Consider the following 16,661-nt stretch of genomic DNA (forward strand, 5'->3'; position numbering starts at 1 on the left):
CAGGTGAAGGTGTTTCCTGCCACAGGAGAAAAGACAGTGTCCCTGATGTGCAGCAGCAGTTGTCCTCTGACTGAAAGCCCTGTGGTCTATATCTGGTACAAGAACACAGAGTTTCTCTATCAGGACTCGTCTCCTTGGTACCAGGAGCTAATCAGCAGCGAGGAATCAGTCACATACTCCTGTGCTCTCAAAGGCTACGAGCATCTCAGAGCCCCTGAAGTCTCAGTGGGTGAGTGACAACATGTGGCTCCGTATCCTGCTGCCTTGAATTGTAAAGCTTGTGAAACACTGTTCACCACAGAATGTCGTTTTTCTTTTGTCCAGCTTCTCTCACATCAGCCTGCTTCACTGTGACCTATGCTAAAGGCAGAATGTGCTCAAGTCAGCAGAGACCAGAAGATGAGCCGTGCTCCATCACATATCCCAGAGGTGAAGTTTCACAAATAATTACATGCAAACACACTCCCAATCCCATACGTCTAAATCCTTTAAATAATGTTTTCACAATTTAAAAGATCTACAGTGTTTCACCAGAGATCGTTAGTTACCTTACATGTTGAAGCCCGGTCATACTGAGGTCCTGGTTAGGGACCATGAGATATGAATTCTGGTTGGGTTAAGGTTCGGCATGAATTGGTCAAGAATGTAAACATGTGTGTGTATGTGTACAAATTAACTAAAGAAAGCATGGATGGATTTTCACTCATCATTATGTGGCAGGGATTATCCAGTAACTGTTTGCTCACTCAAGTTATTAGCCCATCTCGATTAACGTTTGCAGAGATGAAGTGGTGAGAAGCAGTTTGTTTTTTTATTCTCTCCCAACAGAAGTACAAGTACATGTTCAAAAGACTGAAGACTGTTGGGATTTCAAACTGGCCTGTAACACCAGCTGTCCACAGACGGAAGCTCAAACCATCACATGGTACAAAAACAGACGATTGGAGCCGGCACCACAACGAGTTTCCAGCTCCTCTCCTGTCTCTTACTCCTGTGCTGTAGAGCACTTGCTCTCAGATGAAGTTTGTGAGTATGAGCTTGTTTGTGGTCTGTTATAAGTCATAAAAGATTTGAGTCAAGAGCCTGTAAAAGGGAGAAAGATAAACTGTTTGATGATTTGTTTAAAATCTCTGTTTCAGGTATTCAGGATAAATACTGCTCCAGAGTGAATTATGTCAACAGGAGGATCTGTGCTCTGAAAGGTTCCTCAGTGAACATCTCCAGTGAATACTCGGATCCTTTCAACCAGCAGTGGAAGTCTAAATCGTGGTATAAGAATAGGAGAAGTGATATGGCGGCTGGTGAAGAGCTGATAACGAATACAGATCGTATTAAATTTCATGGAGTGATGAACAGCCACATACTGACAATCAATGAACTGAACAAGAATGACTCAGCAGAATACATATTCAGAATAAGAAGTAATGCAGGGAAATGGTCGGCTGTTCCTGGGGTGACTTTGGTCGTCACAGGTAGGTACAGTATTTAGATTAAATACCTGCATACTTTCCATAGAGAGTTACTATCGATAATAATAAGGCAACTAATTCAACAAACTAATTCCATTTACCCTTCTTGCTTATTTGGGTTGTTTTAGAAGACACTTGTTCAGGAACGTCTTTATCAACTGACCAATCTCATCTTTCAGATCTGAGAGTGAAGTTTAGTCCTTCTGCGGAGGTGACCGAGGGGCAGAGAGTCACGCTGACCTGCAGAACCAGTTGTCCTCTGACGGACAACATGAACTACATTTGGTACTTGAACAATCAACCTCTGAATCTCACAAAAACACAAAGCAAGTACCTGGTTCTAGACCCCGTCAGCAGTGAACATGCAGGAAACTACTCCTGCAAGGTTAAAATGCTCCAAAAGAGCTCTCGTCAAAAGATGCTCACTGTCCACAGAAGAAGAAAATGGACTCAAGCAGCCATAAGAATCGTTGTTCTTCTCCTGGTCATAATACCCATCATCGTCTTCTTGTGGATTAGGTGAGCATCACTGTGCTCTGCTTCAAATCAATGACTTTCACATTCTCTTTCACACTAACCTGGCTTCACCTATTCATTTCACTCTCTAGAAGAAAGATGACTTCCATCCAGTCTCCTAGAACTGAAACCTCCTTCAACTTGGAGGAGGTAAAGCAGAGAATTTTAACAGTTTCTTCCATTAGACAAACGTCCTCATCTATTCAGAGAGTTCAACCGAGTCCAAACAGCAGCTTCAACTATTGTTCTAATGAAACAGAGATGCATTGTCCCATATGTTCCATGAATGTTATATTTTACAATACTGTACATAAATCATGTTTTATTTTCTCAGTACAATTCCGTTTTTAATTTTATATACATCAAGTTATTCCAGGCAAATGCAGCTATATTGAACCCTCCCATTCATTTGACCTCCATTTGGAACCTTTTAATTTCATTAAGAGAATTTTAAATTCACAGAAATATTAAATAAAATTGTCTCTTCATCAGATAAGCCCTGGTCAAGTGTACGAGAACATCTCAGCTCAACCAATAGAGGAGGATGATATTCTCTAAAGCAGCGTCCAACTCCCCAACAACAGAGATGCTCTCTACTCACAAATCCAGTCACATCAGCCCCAAGAAGAAGAGCAAAGCCCCTATGCTGTCGTCAGCTTTACACCTGAAACAACACCTGAGCAAACATCTGTTATTATAAGTGATTCAGACTTTGTGACTACTCAAATTTAAAAGCTGTCTCAGACCATATTCATTATTTTATATGTTTGTATTAATAGGCTACTTTGATTGTAATGGCATTTACTTGACATGTTACCTGCTATGCTGAATGTAATTAAAGAGTCTTATGACGAAAATGAGAAAAATAAATATATTTCTAATAAATGTTTTTTTTATATTTGTTTGTTTATGCTGCAACATGATTGACCACAAGTCTACAAATGCATTTCTATTTCCACTTTCAGGCAAACTGGCCTGTTAGTGGACCTCTAAAATTAGCACATCACTACAGACAAAGGCCTTGTCTAAACTACTGCAGACAACAAACACTCAAACGCGCTTGCTGGGCCAGTAGGTGGCGAAAAAGTCTATGATCAACAATCCACCAAACACCAGAGAAGAATAATGTGTTCCAAGTAAAATTGGGCAAGTCAAGCTCCGGTCAATGTTTGAAATGTGGAGCTGTGCTGCTACATTTAGCTGCACACTTGTAACTGGACCAAGAACTGCTAACAAAACTACTGAAACTGGTAAACAGCTGCCATTGTTGTTGTTGTTTCTGGTGTCTGCTCATTACACAAAGCAACAGTCGGCACGTGTGAAGTAAACTGTGACATCATCATTTCCAAAATGCTCTGTTTTGTTTTTACACACGGATAAACAGAAACCAGGTTCTTCAAAAATCTGCACTATTGGAAGGCGTTTGTATAAATCTCCATATTAGTGAGTTAAAATACCGTTTGCATTTAGATGAGAGGCCCAAACACAGAGGAAACATTTCATTGAGCAAAATATCAGCATTAGCATGGACAACATTCTCGGCTGGCCCCTCAAACAGAGTTCGTCAATATTATGTTATAATTCTTACAGCAACGAAAGATAGGAAGGGTAAAAAACATTTTAATTTCAAATTAAGTTCATTTTTCAAAAAAACTAAAACAAAGAACCTTAAAACCTTCTGATTTTCTAAATATAAATATAAACAACAATAAAAATGTCAATGAATAAACGTCATAAATCATCAGTGTTTTAGTTTGTAAATTAGCAGGATTACACAAAAACAACTGAACTGACAACCATGACATTTTGTGGAGGGGTGGGACGTGGCCAAAGGAAGAATACACACAGGAAGTTTCACACAAACCTAACTCAATACGTATATGGTTAATTCCAAGTGACAGCAAACAAGCACACAACTGCAGCTGAAACTGAGGTCTGACTGACTGCGTGGATGGTAAAAACTTTAGGGATGATAGTGCAAGCACATGGCAAATAGTGCTGCAAATGGCACGACACAAAACGATACAATGCAGCAATGTGGCAAAACACCAATCTAGAGATTCCATGTTATAATAATAAGAGAAGCGTAAAAGTGGTTTGGTTGATTATGAAAATGTGGTGGAACAAACTACAATCTGGTGGCCGCCACCGTCTGGATAATTAACTGGAAACGCTGCTTTGACATATTACATAATACTTATTAGCCTTGGTGGAGGTATGGACTGTCAGAGCAACATTCTAGTTTCAAATTAGTTTAATGTTAGCAACAGCTAAGAAGCTTGTTAAAAGGCAATGGGAGATGGAACTCTAGGTTTATTATGTTACATCCAAAACACTTCCATGAATATTAAGAGACTATTGCTGCTCACAAATGAAACTTGTGAGTTTGTTGTTATGACATCATGTACATGGTGTTTAAGTTGTGAGAACATTGCTGCAAGGTAAAGTTTTACTGACGTTACTGTCAGTATCTACAAGCGACAGATACACAATCTAACACGTTAGTAGGCGAGTCACATAACACAGGAAATGCATAGAACTCTTTTTTTAAACTAAGAATAAGGAGGAAGCGATTTTTTACAAGTTGAGATCTGACAAACAGTCTCACACAGACAAACAGACCATTCTGACTTCAGTCTTCCATTTACTCTGTGATAGATTTTTACCATTTAAAGTTTTTATTTTTGATGAGCTTTCATTTAAAGTGATACTTTCTGTTGAGAAGCTGAAGACAACACTGGCCATGTTGTCGGCAGGAGCTGAATGTGTGTTCATGGGTTTGTTCCTGTACATCTCAGGTATGAATGACCGTTTATTTCTACAATACTAACTGTGAATCAGAACTGAACCGTAAGAAATTTAAATGTTTATCAGCATATTAGTCAATTGTAGATTGATTTGAAGAAAAAAAAGATGACACTCAAAACGTTTTCTCAGATTCTGCTCTTCACATATATTACAGCAAATCGGTATTTACAAAAACAAATAATGTACAATTTACCTTCTAGAAGTTAAGAACTATAAAAATGCTTTTCTGTTAAAGGGGTTGGAGCAAAAAGCATCTGTGCCTTAAAAGGTTCATCAGTGGATCTACACTGCTCAGCTCAACGTCCCAAATCAAGCATGAAATGGTTCACTGTTCGCTGGGAGGACAACAAGAAGGTTCCAGATCAGATCTTTGCAGATGGAAAACGTGTGAACATATCTGAAGAGAGCAACTTCACTATTACGATCAATGATCTGAGAGAGAGTGATAAAAACACTTACTGTTGTAGTGACGTTAATGACAAACAAAATAAATGCCAGAGGGGAGAAATTCAGCTCCTTGTTGCAGGTACAGTGGTTCAGTTATTTATTATTAATTTATTACTGCAAAAATTACATCAGTGCATTAATTCTTGTTTTATTCAACATCCTCTCAGACCTGCAGGTGAAGGTGTTTCCTACCACAGGAGAAAAGACAGTGTCCCTGATGTGCAGCAGCAGTTGTCCTCTGACTGAAAGCCCTGTGGTCTATATCTGGTACAAGAACATAGAGTTTCTCTATAAGGACTCATCTCCTTGGTACCAGGAGCTAATCAGCAGCGAGGAATCAGTCACATACTCCTGTGCTCTCAAAGGCTACGAGCATCTCAGAGCCCCTGAAGTCTCACTGGGTGAGTGACAACATGTGGCTCCGTATCCTGGTGCCTTGAATTATAAAGCTTGTGAAACACTGTTCACCACAGAATGTCGTTCTTCTTTTGTCCAGCTTCTCTCACATCAGCCTGCTTCACTGTGACCTATGCTAAAGGCAGAATGTGCTCAAATCAGCAGAGACCAGAAGATGAGCCGTGCTCCATCACATATCCCAGAGGTGAAGTTTCACAAATAATTACATGCAAACACACTCCCAACCCCATACGTCTAAATCCTTTAAATAATGTTTTCACAATTTAAAAGATCTACAGTGTTTCACCAGAGATCGTTAGTTACCTTCCACGTTGAAGCCCGGTCATACTGAGGTCCTGGTTAGGGACCATGAGATATAAATTCTGGTTGGGTTAAGGTTCGGCATGAATTGGTCAAGAATGGAAAAGTGTGTGTGTGTATGTGTACAAATTAACTAAAGAAAGCATGGATGGATTTTCACTCATCATTATGTGGCAGGGATTATCCAGTAACTATTTGGTCACTCAAGTTATTAGCCCATCTCGATTAACGTGGCAGAGATGAAGTGGTGAGAAGCAGTTTGTTTTTTTATTCTCTCCCAACAGAAATACAAGTACATGTTCAAAAGACTGAAGTCAGGTGGTATTTCAAACTGGCCTGTAACACCAGCTGTCCACAGACGGAAGCTCAAAACATCACATGGTACAGAAACAGACGATTGGAGCCGGAACCACAATCAGTTCTCAGCTCCTCTCCTCACTCTTACTCCTGTGCTGTAGAGCACTTGTTCTCAGATGAAGTTTGTGAGTATGAGCCTGTTTGTGGTCTGTTATAATTCATAAAAGATTTGAGTCAAGAGCCTGTAAAAGGGAGAAAGATAAACTGTTTGATGATTTGTTTAAAATCTCTGTTTCAGGTGTTCAGGATCTAAACTGCTTCAGAATGAATTATGTCAACAGGAGGATCTGTGCTCTGCAAGGTTCCTCAGTGAACATCTCCAGTGAATACTCAGATCCTTACTACCAGCAGTGGAAGTCTAAATTGTGGTATAAGAATAGGAGAAGTGATGTGGCAGCTGGTGAAGTGCTGATAACGAATACAGATCGTATTAAGTTTCATGGAGTGATGAACCGCCACATCCTGACAATCAATAAACTGATCAAGAATGACTCAGCAGAATACGTATTCAGAATAGGAAGTGATGCAGGGAGATGGCCGGCTGTTCCTGGGGTGACTTTGGTCGTCACAGGTAGGTACAGTATTTAGATTAAATACCTGCATACTTTCTATAGAGACTTACTATCCATAATAACAAGACAACTAATTCAACAAACTAATTCCATTTACCCGTCTTGGTTATTTGGGTTGTTTTAGAAGACACTTGTTCAGGAACGTCTTTATCAACTGACCAATCTCATCTTTCAGATCTGAGAGTGAAGTTTAGTCCTTCTGCGGAGGTGACCGAGGGGCAGAGAGTCACGCTGACCTGCAGAACCAGTTGTCCTCTGACGGACAACATGAACTACATTTGGTACTTGAACAATCAACCTCTGAATCTGACCAAAACACAAAGCAAGTACCTGGTTCTAGACCCCGTCAGCAGTGAACATGCAGGAAACTACTCCTGCAAGGTTAAAATGCTCCAAAAGAGCTCTCGTCAAAAGATGCTCACTGTCCACAGAAGAAGAAAAGGGACTCAAGCAGCCACAGGAATTGTTGCTCTTCTCCTGGTTATAATACCCACCTCCATCTTCTTGTGGATTAGGTGAGCATCACTGTGCTCTGCTTCAAAGCAATGACTTTCACATTCTCTTTCACACTAACCTGGCTTCACCTCTTCATTTCACTCTCTAGAAGAAAGATGACTTCCATCCAGTCTCCTAGAACTGAAACCTCTGTCAACTTGGAGGAGGTAAAGCAGAGAATTTTAACAGTTTCTTCCATTAGACAAACGTCCTCATCTATTCAGAGAGTTCAACCGAGTCCAAACAGCAGCTTCAACCATTGTTCTAATGAAACAGAGATGCATTGTCCCATATGTTCCATGAATGTTATATTTTACAATACTGTACATAAATCACGTTTTATTTTCTCAGTACAATTCAGTTTTTATTTTTATATGCATCAAGTGTTATTCCAGGCAAATGCAGCTATATTGAACCCTCCCATTCATTTGACCTCCATTTGGAATCTTTTAATTTCATTCAGAGAATTTTAAATACACAGAAATATTAAATAAAAATGTTTCTCTTGTCTCTTCATCAGATAAGCCCTGGTCAAGTGTACGACGACATCTCGGCTCAACCAATAGAGGAGGATGATATTCTCTATAGCAGCGTCCAATTCCCCAACAACAGAGATGCTCTCTACTCACAAATCCAGCCACATCAGCCCCAAGAAGAAGAGCAAAGCCCCTATGCTGTTGTCAGGTTTACAACCAAAACAACACCTGAGTAAACACAGTCTATAAATGCATTTCTATTTCCACTTTCAGGCAAACTGGCCTGTTAGTGGACCTCTAAAATTAGTACATCGCTATAAACAAATGCCAATTTTTTTATCTGATATTTCCCCCTCCATTAAAAAAAGAAATCTCCTTCCACACGAATTTTGTTTTCCTTAATATCTCTGATGGTATCTCTGTCACGACGAGAGCAACAAGACTACAAACACTCAAACAAGCATGCTGGGCCAGTAGGTGGCGATAAAGTCGAGGATCAACAATCCACCAAACAAGGACATTTTCCGTTTTGTGAAATATCAGCATTAGCATGGACAAGGTGATGTATGGAACATGATAACTGTTCCTGTCATTATCTCTGCATTGCACTTACTGTACGTTGAGGGGCATCAGTTTGCTGTGCAGCTTCCTGTGATGCACATCTCCAGCTTCTTGATGCCTCAACAGCACATTTGAGAGCCCTGACAAACAGTCACCGCCTGTTTTAGGAAGCAGGAAGTTTTAGTTTCAGTGACCAGTCTGTTAAAACTACATTACTGACTGGTACTCTTCACTGTGCATCAACAACCCTTAAAGAAATACTACTACTTCTGTGAAATGTTGGGATCATGACTTAATCAAGGTTACAACAAAATGTTCTGTGCAGTTATTGACTGCGGTCAAGCCAGCCTACACTCGCGTCTCTGTGGTCAAATCAGCCGACACGGAAATTCGACTGCACTCATATACTGACATTTATGGTAAACGCATCCAAACCGCCCAGAACGGGAATGGCAACGGAGTACTCGAAGTTAGAGGAAGAACACATGTGGGCCTACGTCCGGTTTTCAAAATAAACTGTTGACATGGAGCCTATACAAAATGCATAATTGAAAAATAAATTTATTGGATTATATTCACAAGAAGTATATATCGTCTTACCTGTGTCATTTTTATGAATAGCATTTTGACTATCAATTAAGAGATTTTACAAGATAAAAGTCACACATTTTTAGCTTCAAGTAGCTAATTTCTGGATATTTTAAAGTACTATGAAAAGACTTTGCTCAATAGTGTTCAGGACCTCTCAGACTACCCACATACTGAATATCAAACATTTTTACTGTATAGATTAAGAGATTTTACAAAGTAAAGTGAACATGGTGTTTATCCCTCGTGTTGTTCCTGGGTCGGATTGACCCAGAGTGTGTGTGTGTGTGTGTGTGTGTGTGTGTGTGTGTGTGTGTGTGTGTGTGTGTGTGTGTGTGTGTGTGCGTGCGTGTGCGTGCGTAAGTGCGTGTGATCATACGCAAGCCCTGGCCGGTCAGGGTTAGGGTTAGGGTGACCCAAGGATTGTCATTATCCAATTCTCCTGGGGTAATTGAGACCAATGGATTGTCATTCTTGATTCTCCTGGGGGGTCATTTAGACCCCCAGAGAGGGCGCTGTGGTGCTCTGTGGGGTCATTTAGACCCACACCTGGTTCCAATTGAAATCTAGGGGGGTACATTAGACCCACATATAAGTCTCAGTGTGCCACTCTCTCCCGGACCATGGCACGATGTCACGTCAGGAGCGTTTCACCAGGGAACAGGTTCTCCAGCAGGTATTCTCCCAGCAACCATCCTCTGAACCCGAAGAGGACGTGAAAGAGCCAGACCGAGAAGCGGACGGACAAGGAGATGGAGAAGCAGACCGAGAAGAAGACAGAGAGGACGGCAATGACGGCGACGACGACGACGAAGACGACGAAGACTACGACCCAGTGGGTGATGCTTCTGCAGATTCGTCATCCTTGGAAGAAGAAGAAGAAGAAGGACAAGACCACGGCGACACCACCACCACCACCAGACTCGTGGAAAGAGCGACCTTCCCATCAAGAAACGGGGAAATAACATGGTCCTCGAGGGCGTACGGCCGAGAGGAGGGCCACTGCTCCTCCTCCTCCTCTGCTGCGGCTCAAAGCGGGGTCCCCCGGGGCCCCACGATCCACGCGACGTCCCGCACTTGTGACCTAGCGTCGACGTTCCGCCTGTTCATCACGCCGACGGTAGAGAACATCATCCTGGAGATGACGAATCAGGAGGGTCGTTTTAAAAAAAATAAATTATTATTATGTTATGTTATGTTATGTTATGTTATGTTATGTTATTATGTTATGTAGATAGCGGCTGCTAGTCCTCGTCCTCATCTCATCTCCTCTCATCTCTTCTCCTCCTGTTTTTCTCCCTAGGCCGGTGTCCTTTCCTTCAGTACATGCCCAGCAAGCCGGCGAAATACGGGATCAAGTCGTGGGTGGCCTGCGATGCGAAATCAAGCTACGCTTGGAAGATGCAAGTGTACACCGGAAAGCCGAGCGCCGGACGCCCAGAACGGAACCAGGCGTTGCAGGTAGTGCTCGATGTAACGGAGGGACTGCACGGTCGTAACGTCACGTGCGACAATTACTTCACCTCCTACGAACTCGCTCGGCAGCTCCTGGAGAGGAAGCTCACCGTGGTCGGCACGGTTCGGAAGAACAAGCCCGAGCTCCCGACCGGGCTGCTCGCGGTCAAGGGAAGAGAGGTGTTCTCATCCAAGTTCGCATTCACGCCCACCGCCACTCTGGTGTCCTACATCCCAAAGAAAAACAGGAATGTGGTGCTCCTGAGCACACGGCACCCTGAGGCCGACATCAGCGACCGCGAGGACGGGAAACCGGTCATAGTCCTGGACTACAACCGCAACAAAGGTGGCGTGGACAACCTAGACAAGGTGATCGGAACGTACAGCTGCAGGAGGATGACCGCGCGCTGGCCCCTGGTCGTCTTCCACAACATTCTCAATGTCTCTTCCTACAACGCCTTCGTGATATGGAGAGAGATCAACCCAGACTGGATGCCGGGCAACCGGAACAAGCGGAGGGTGTTCCTAGAGCAGCTGGGAAAGGCTCTCGTGACTCCGTTCATCGCACGAAGGGAGCGCATCCCCCGCACGGAAGCGTCCACCGCGGTTGTGAAGGCTGTAAAAGCCGCCGCCGCTGCCACACAGAGAGCTCTTGACTACGACGCTCGACCCGAGCGTCCGGCCTCCTCCATAGCCCTAGCAGCAGCCCCACTCAGGGCGAGTAAGAGGAAGAGGTGTCAGATATGCCCCAGGAAAAAGGACTGTAAAACTCATACCGTGTTCCGCGGGTGTAACAAATACATCTGCAAGGGCTGCTCACTTGTCTATTGCCCTACGTGTGCGTCCTAATATGGGGTGGGCTATGTGAGGGGGCCAACAGCCGGGGGAAGCAGGGACAACACAAGGGTTATGTTGTGAGAACATTGCTGCAAGGCAAAGTTTTACTGACGTTACTGTCAGTGCCTAGAAGCGACAGTTACACAATCTAACACGTTAGCAGGCGAGTCACATAACACAGGAAATGTATAGAACTCTTTTTTTAAACTAAGAATAATGAGGAAGCGATTTCTTACAAGTTGAGATCTGATAAACCATCTCACACAGACAAAAAGACCATTCTGACTTCAGTCTTTCATTTTCTCTGTGATAGATTTTTACCATTTAAAGTTTCAATTTTTGATGAGCTTTCACAAAAAGTCATACTTTCTGTTGAGAAGCTGAAGACAACACTGGCCATGTTGTCGGCAGGAGCTGAATGTGTGTTCATGGGTTTGTTCCTGTACATCTCAGGTATGAATGACCGTTTATTTCTACAATACTAACTGTGAATCAGAACTGAACCGTGAGAAATTTAAATGTTTGTCAGCATATTAGTCAATTGTAGATTGATTTGAAGAAAAAAAGATGAAGCTCAAATATTTTCTCAGATTCTGCTCTTCACATATATTACAGCAAATCGGTATTTACAAAAACAATTAATGTACAATTTATCTACTAGAAGTTAAGAACTATAAAAATGCTTTTCTGTTAAAGGGGTTGGAGCAAACAGCATCTGTGCCTTAAAAGGTTCATCAGTGGATCTACACTGCTCAGCTCAACGTCCCAAAACAAGCATGAAATGGTTCACTGTTCGCTGGGAGGACAACAAGAAGGTTAAAGATCAGATCTTTGCAGACGGAAAACGTGTGAACATATCTGAAGAGAGCAACTTCACCATTACGATCAATGATCTGAGAGAGAGTGATAAAACCACTTACTGTTGTAGTGACGTTGATGACAAACAAAATAAATGCCAGGGGGGAGAAATTCAGCTCCTTGTTGCAGGTACAGTGGTTCAGTTATTTATTATGAATTTATTACTACAAAAATAACATCAGTGCATTAATTCTTGTTTTATTCAACATCATCTCAGACCTGCAGGTGAAGGTGTTTCCTGCCACAGGAGAAAAGACAGTGTCCCTGATGTGCAGCAGCAGTTGTCCTCTGACTGAAAGCACTGTGGTCTATATCTGGTACAAGAACACAGAGTTTCTCTATCGGGAATCGTCTCCTTGGTACCAGGAGCTAATCAGCAGCGAGGAATCAGTCACATACTCCTGTGCTCTCAAAGGCTACGAGCATCTCAGAGCCTCTGAAGTCTCACTGGGTGAGTGACAACATGTGGCTCCGTATCCTGCTGCCTTGAATTATAAAGCTTGTGAAACACTGTTCACCACAGAATGTCGTTCTTCTTTTGTCCAGCTTCTCTCACATCAGCCTGCTTCACTGTGACCTATGCTAAAGGCAGAATGTGCTCATATCAGCAGAGACCAGAAGATGAGCCGTGCTCCATCACATATCCCAGAGGTGAAGTTTCACAAATAATTACACACAAACACACTCCCAACCCCATACGTCTAAATCCTTTAAATAATGTTTTCACAATTTAAAAGATCGACAGTGTTTCACCAGAGATCGTTAGTTACCTTACACGTTGAAGCCCGGTCATACTGAGGTCCTGGTTAGGGACCATGAGATATGAGTTCTGGTTGGGTTAAGGTTCGGCATGAATTGGTCACGAATGGAAACATGTGTGTGTGTATGTGTACAACTTAACCAAAGAAAGCATGGATGGATTTTCACTCATCATTACGTGGCAGGGATTATCCAGTAACTGTTTGGTCACTCAAGTTATTAGCCCATCTCGATTAACGTGGCAGAGATGAAGTGGTGAGAAGCAGTTTGTTTTTTCATTCTCTCCCAACAGAAGTACAAGTACATGTTCAAAAGACTAAAGTCTGGTGGGATTTCAAACTGGCCTGTAACACCAGCTGTCCACAGACGGAAGCTCAAACCATCACATGGTACAAAAACAGACGATTGGAGCAGGAACCACAACCAGTTCTCAGCTCCTCTCATGACTCTTACTCTTGTGCTGTAGAGCACTTGCTCTCAGATGAAGTTTGTGAGTATGAGCTCGTTTGTGGTCTGTTATAATTCATAAAAGATTTGAGTCAAGAGCCTGTAAAAGGGAGAAAGATAAACTGTTTGATGATTTGTTTAAAATCTCTGTTTCAGGTATTCAGGATCAATACTGCTCCAGAGTGAATTATGTCAACAGGAGGATCTGTGCTCTGCAAGGTTCCTCAGTGAACATCTCCAGTGAATACTCGGATCCTTACAACCAGCAGTCGAAGTTTAAATCGTGGTATAAGAATAGGAGAAGTGATATGGCAGCTGGTGAAGAGCTGATAACGAATACAGATCGTATTAAGTTTCATGGAGTGATGAACCGCCACATCCTGACAATCTATAAACTGAACAAGAATGACTCAGCAGAATACATATTCAGAATAGGAAGTGATGCAGGGAGATGGCCGGCTGTTCCTGGGGTAACTTTGGTCATCACAGGTAGGTACAGTATTTAGATTTAATACCTTCATACTTTCTATAGAGAGTTACTATCGATAATAATAAGGCAACTAATTTAACAAACTAATTCCATTTACCCTTCTTGCTTATTTGGGTTGTTTTAGAAGACACTTGTTCAGGAACGTCTTTATCAACTGACCAATCTCATCTTTCAGATCTGAAAGTGAAGTTTAGTCCTTCTGCGGAGGTGACCGAGGGGCAGAGAGTCACGCTGACCTGCAGAACCAGTTGTCCTCTGACGGACAACATGAACTACATTTGGTACTTGAACAATCAACCTCTGAATCTGACAAAAACACAAAGCAAGTACCTGGTTCTAGACCCCGTCAGCAGTGAACATGCAGGAAACTACTCCTGCAAGGTTAAAATGCTCCAAAAGAGCTCTCGTCAAAAGATGCTCACTGTCCACAGAAGAAGAAAAGGGACTCAAGCAGCCATAGGATATGTTGCTCTTCTCCTGGTTATAATACCCATCATCGTCTTCTTGTGGATTAGGTGAGCATCACTGTGCTCTGCTTCAAAGCAATGACTTTCACATTCTCTTTCACACTAACCTGGCTTCACCTATTCATTTCACTCTCTAGAAGAAAGATGACTTCCATCCAGTCTCCTAGAACTGAAACCTCTGTCAACTTGGAGGAGGTAAAGCAGAGAATTTTAACAGTTTCTTCCATTAGACAAACGTCCTCATCTATTCAGAGAGTTCAACCGAGTCCAAACAGCAGCTTCAACCATTGTTCTAATGAAACAGAGATGCATTGTCCCATATGTTCCATGAATGTTATATTTTACAATACTGTACATAAATCACATTTTATTTTCTCAGTACAATTCAGTTTTTAATTTTATATACATCAAGAGTTATTCCAGGCAAATGCAGCTATATTGAACCCTCCCATTCATTTGACCTCCATTTGGAATCTTTTAATTTCATTAAGAGAATTTTAAACACACAGAAATATTAAATAAAAATGTTTCTCTTGTCTCTTCATCAGATAAGCCCTGGTCAAGTGTACGACGACATCTCGGCTCAACCAATAGAGGAGGATGATATTCTCTATAGCAGCGTCCAACTCCCCAACAACAGAGATGCTCTCTACTCACAAATCCAGTCACATCAGCCCCAAGAAGAAGAGCAAAGCCCCTATGCTGTTGTCAGCTTTACACCCAAAACAACACCTGAGCAAACATCTGTTATTATAAGTGATTCAGACTTTGTGACTACTCAAAATTAAAAGCTGTCTCAGACCATATTCATTATTTTATATGTTTGTATTAATAGGCTACTTTGATTGTAATGGCATTTACTTGACATGTTACCTGCTATGCTGAATGTAATTAAAGAGTCTTATGAAGAAAATGAGAAAAAAAGATTATATTTCAATAAATGTTTTTTTTTATATTTGTTTCTTTATGTTGCAACATGATTGACCACAAGTCTACAAATGCATTTCTATTTCCTCTTTCAGACAAACTGGCCTGTTAGTGGACCTCTAAAATTAGCACATCACTGCAGACAAAGGCCTTGTCTAAACTACTGCAGACAACAAACACTCAAACGCGCTTGCTGGGCCAGTAGGTGGAGAAAAAGTCTATGATCAACAATCCACCAACACCAGAGAAGAATAATGTGTTCCAAGTAAAATTGGGCAAGTCAAGCTCCGGTCAATGTTTGAAATGTGGAGCTGTGCTGCTACATTTAGCTGCACACTTGTAACTGGACCAAGAACTGCTAACACAACTACTGAAACTGGTAAACAGCTGCCATTGTTGTTGTTGTTTCTGGTGTCTGCTCATTACACAAAGCAACAGTCGGCACGTGTGAAGTAAACTGTGACATCATCATTTCCAAAATGCTCTGTTTTGTTTTTACACACGGATAAACAGAAACCAGGTTCTGCAAAAATCTGCACTATTGGAAGGTGTTTGTATAAATCTCTGTATTAGTGAGTTAAAATGCCGTTTGCATTTAGATGAGAGGCCCAAACACAGAGGAAAATTTTAATTTAGCAAAATATCAGCATTAGCATGGACAACATTCTCGGCTGGCCCCTCAAACAGAGTTCGTCAATATTATGTTATAATTCTTACAGCAACGAAAGATAGGAAGTGTAAAAAACATTTTAACATCAAATTAAGTTCATTTTTCAAAAAAACTAAAACAAAGAACCTTAAAACTTTCTAATTTTCAAAATATAAATAGAAACATCAATAAAAATGTCAACAAATAAACGTCATGAATCATCAGTGTTTTAGTTTGTAAATTAGCAGGATTACACAAAAACCACTGAACTGACAACCATGACATTTTGTGGAGGGGTGGGACGTGGCCAAAGGAAGAATACACACAGGAAGTTTCACACAAACTTAACTCAATACGTATATGGTTAATTCCAAGTGACAGCAAACAAGCACACAACTGCAGCTGAAACTGAGGTCTGACTGACTGCGTGGATGGTAAAAACTTTAGGGATGATAGTGCAAGCACATGGCAAATAGTGCTGCAAATTGCACGACACAAAACGATACAAAGCAGCAATGTGGCAAAACACCAATCTAGAGATTCCATGTTATAATAATAAGAGAAGCGTAAAAAAATGGTTTGGTTGATGATGAAAATGTGGTGGAACAAACTACAATCTGGTGGCCGCCACCGTCTGGATAATTAACTGGAAACGCTGCTTTGACATATTACATAATACTTATTAGCCTTGGTGGAGGTATGGACTGTCAGAGCAACATTCTAGTTTCAAATTAGTTCAATGTTAGCAACAGCTAAGAAACTTGTT

At 41.6% G+C, this 16,661-nt stretch overlaps 1 protein-coding gene across 1 annotated transcript; it reads left to right on the top strand.

Moving 5' to 3' along the window:
• Window positions 1-1,236: 1,236 nt before the first annotated feature.
• Window positions 1,237-15,219, top strand: LOC117761939. Its single transcript, XM_034586323.1, has 5 exons — window positions 1,237-1,472; window positions 1,649-1,988; window positions 7,491-7,548; window positions 7,902-8,065; window positions 15,032-15,219. The coding sequence occupies exons 1-5, from the start codon at window positions 1,292-1,294 to the stop codon at window positions 15,105-15,107; spliced, it is 819 nt and encodes a 272-aa protein (XP_034442214.1). The 5' UTR covers window positions 1,237-1,291; the 3' UTR covers window positions 15,108-15,219.
• Window positions 15,220-16,661: the final 1,442 nt, after the last annotated feature.

The sequence above is a fragment of the Hippoglossus hippoglossus genome, chromosome 1 (genome assembly GCF_009819705.1).
Source record: "Hippoglossus hippoglossus isolate fHipHip1 chromosome 1, fHipHip1.pri, whole genome shotgun sequence".
NCBI lineage: Eukaryota > Metazoa > Chordata > Actinopteri > Pleuronectiformes > Pleuronectidae > Hippoglossus > Hippoglossus hippoglossus.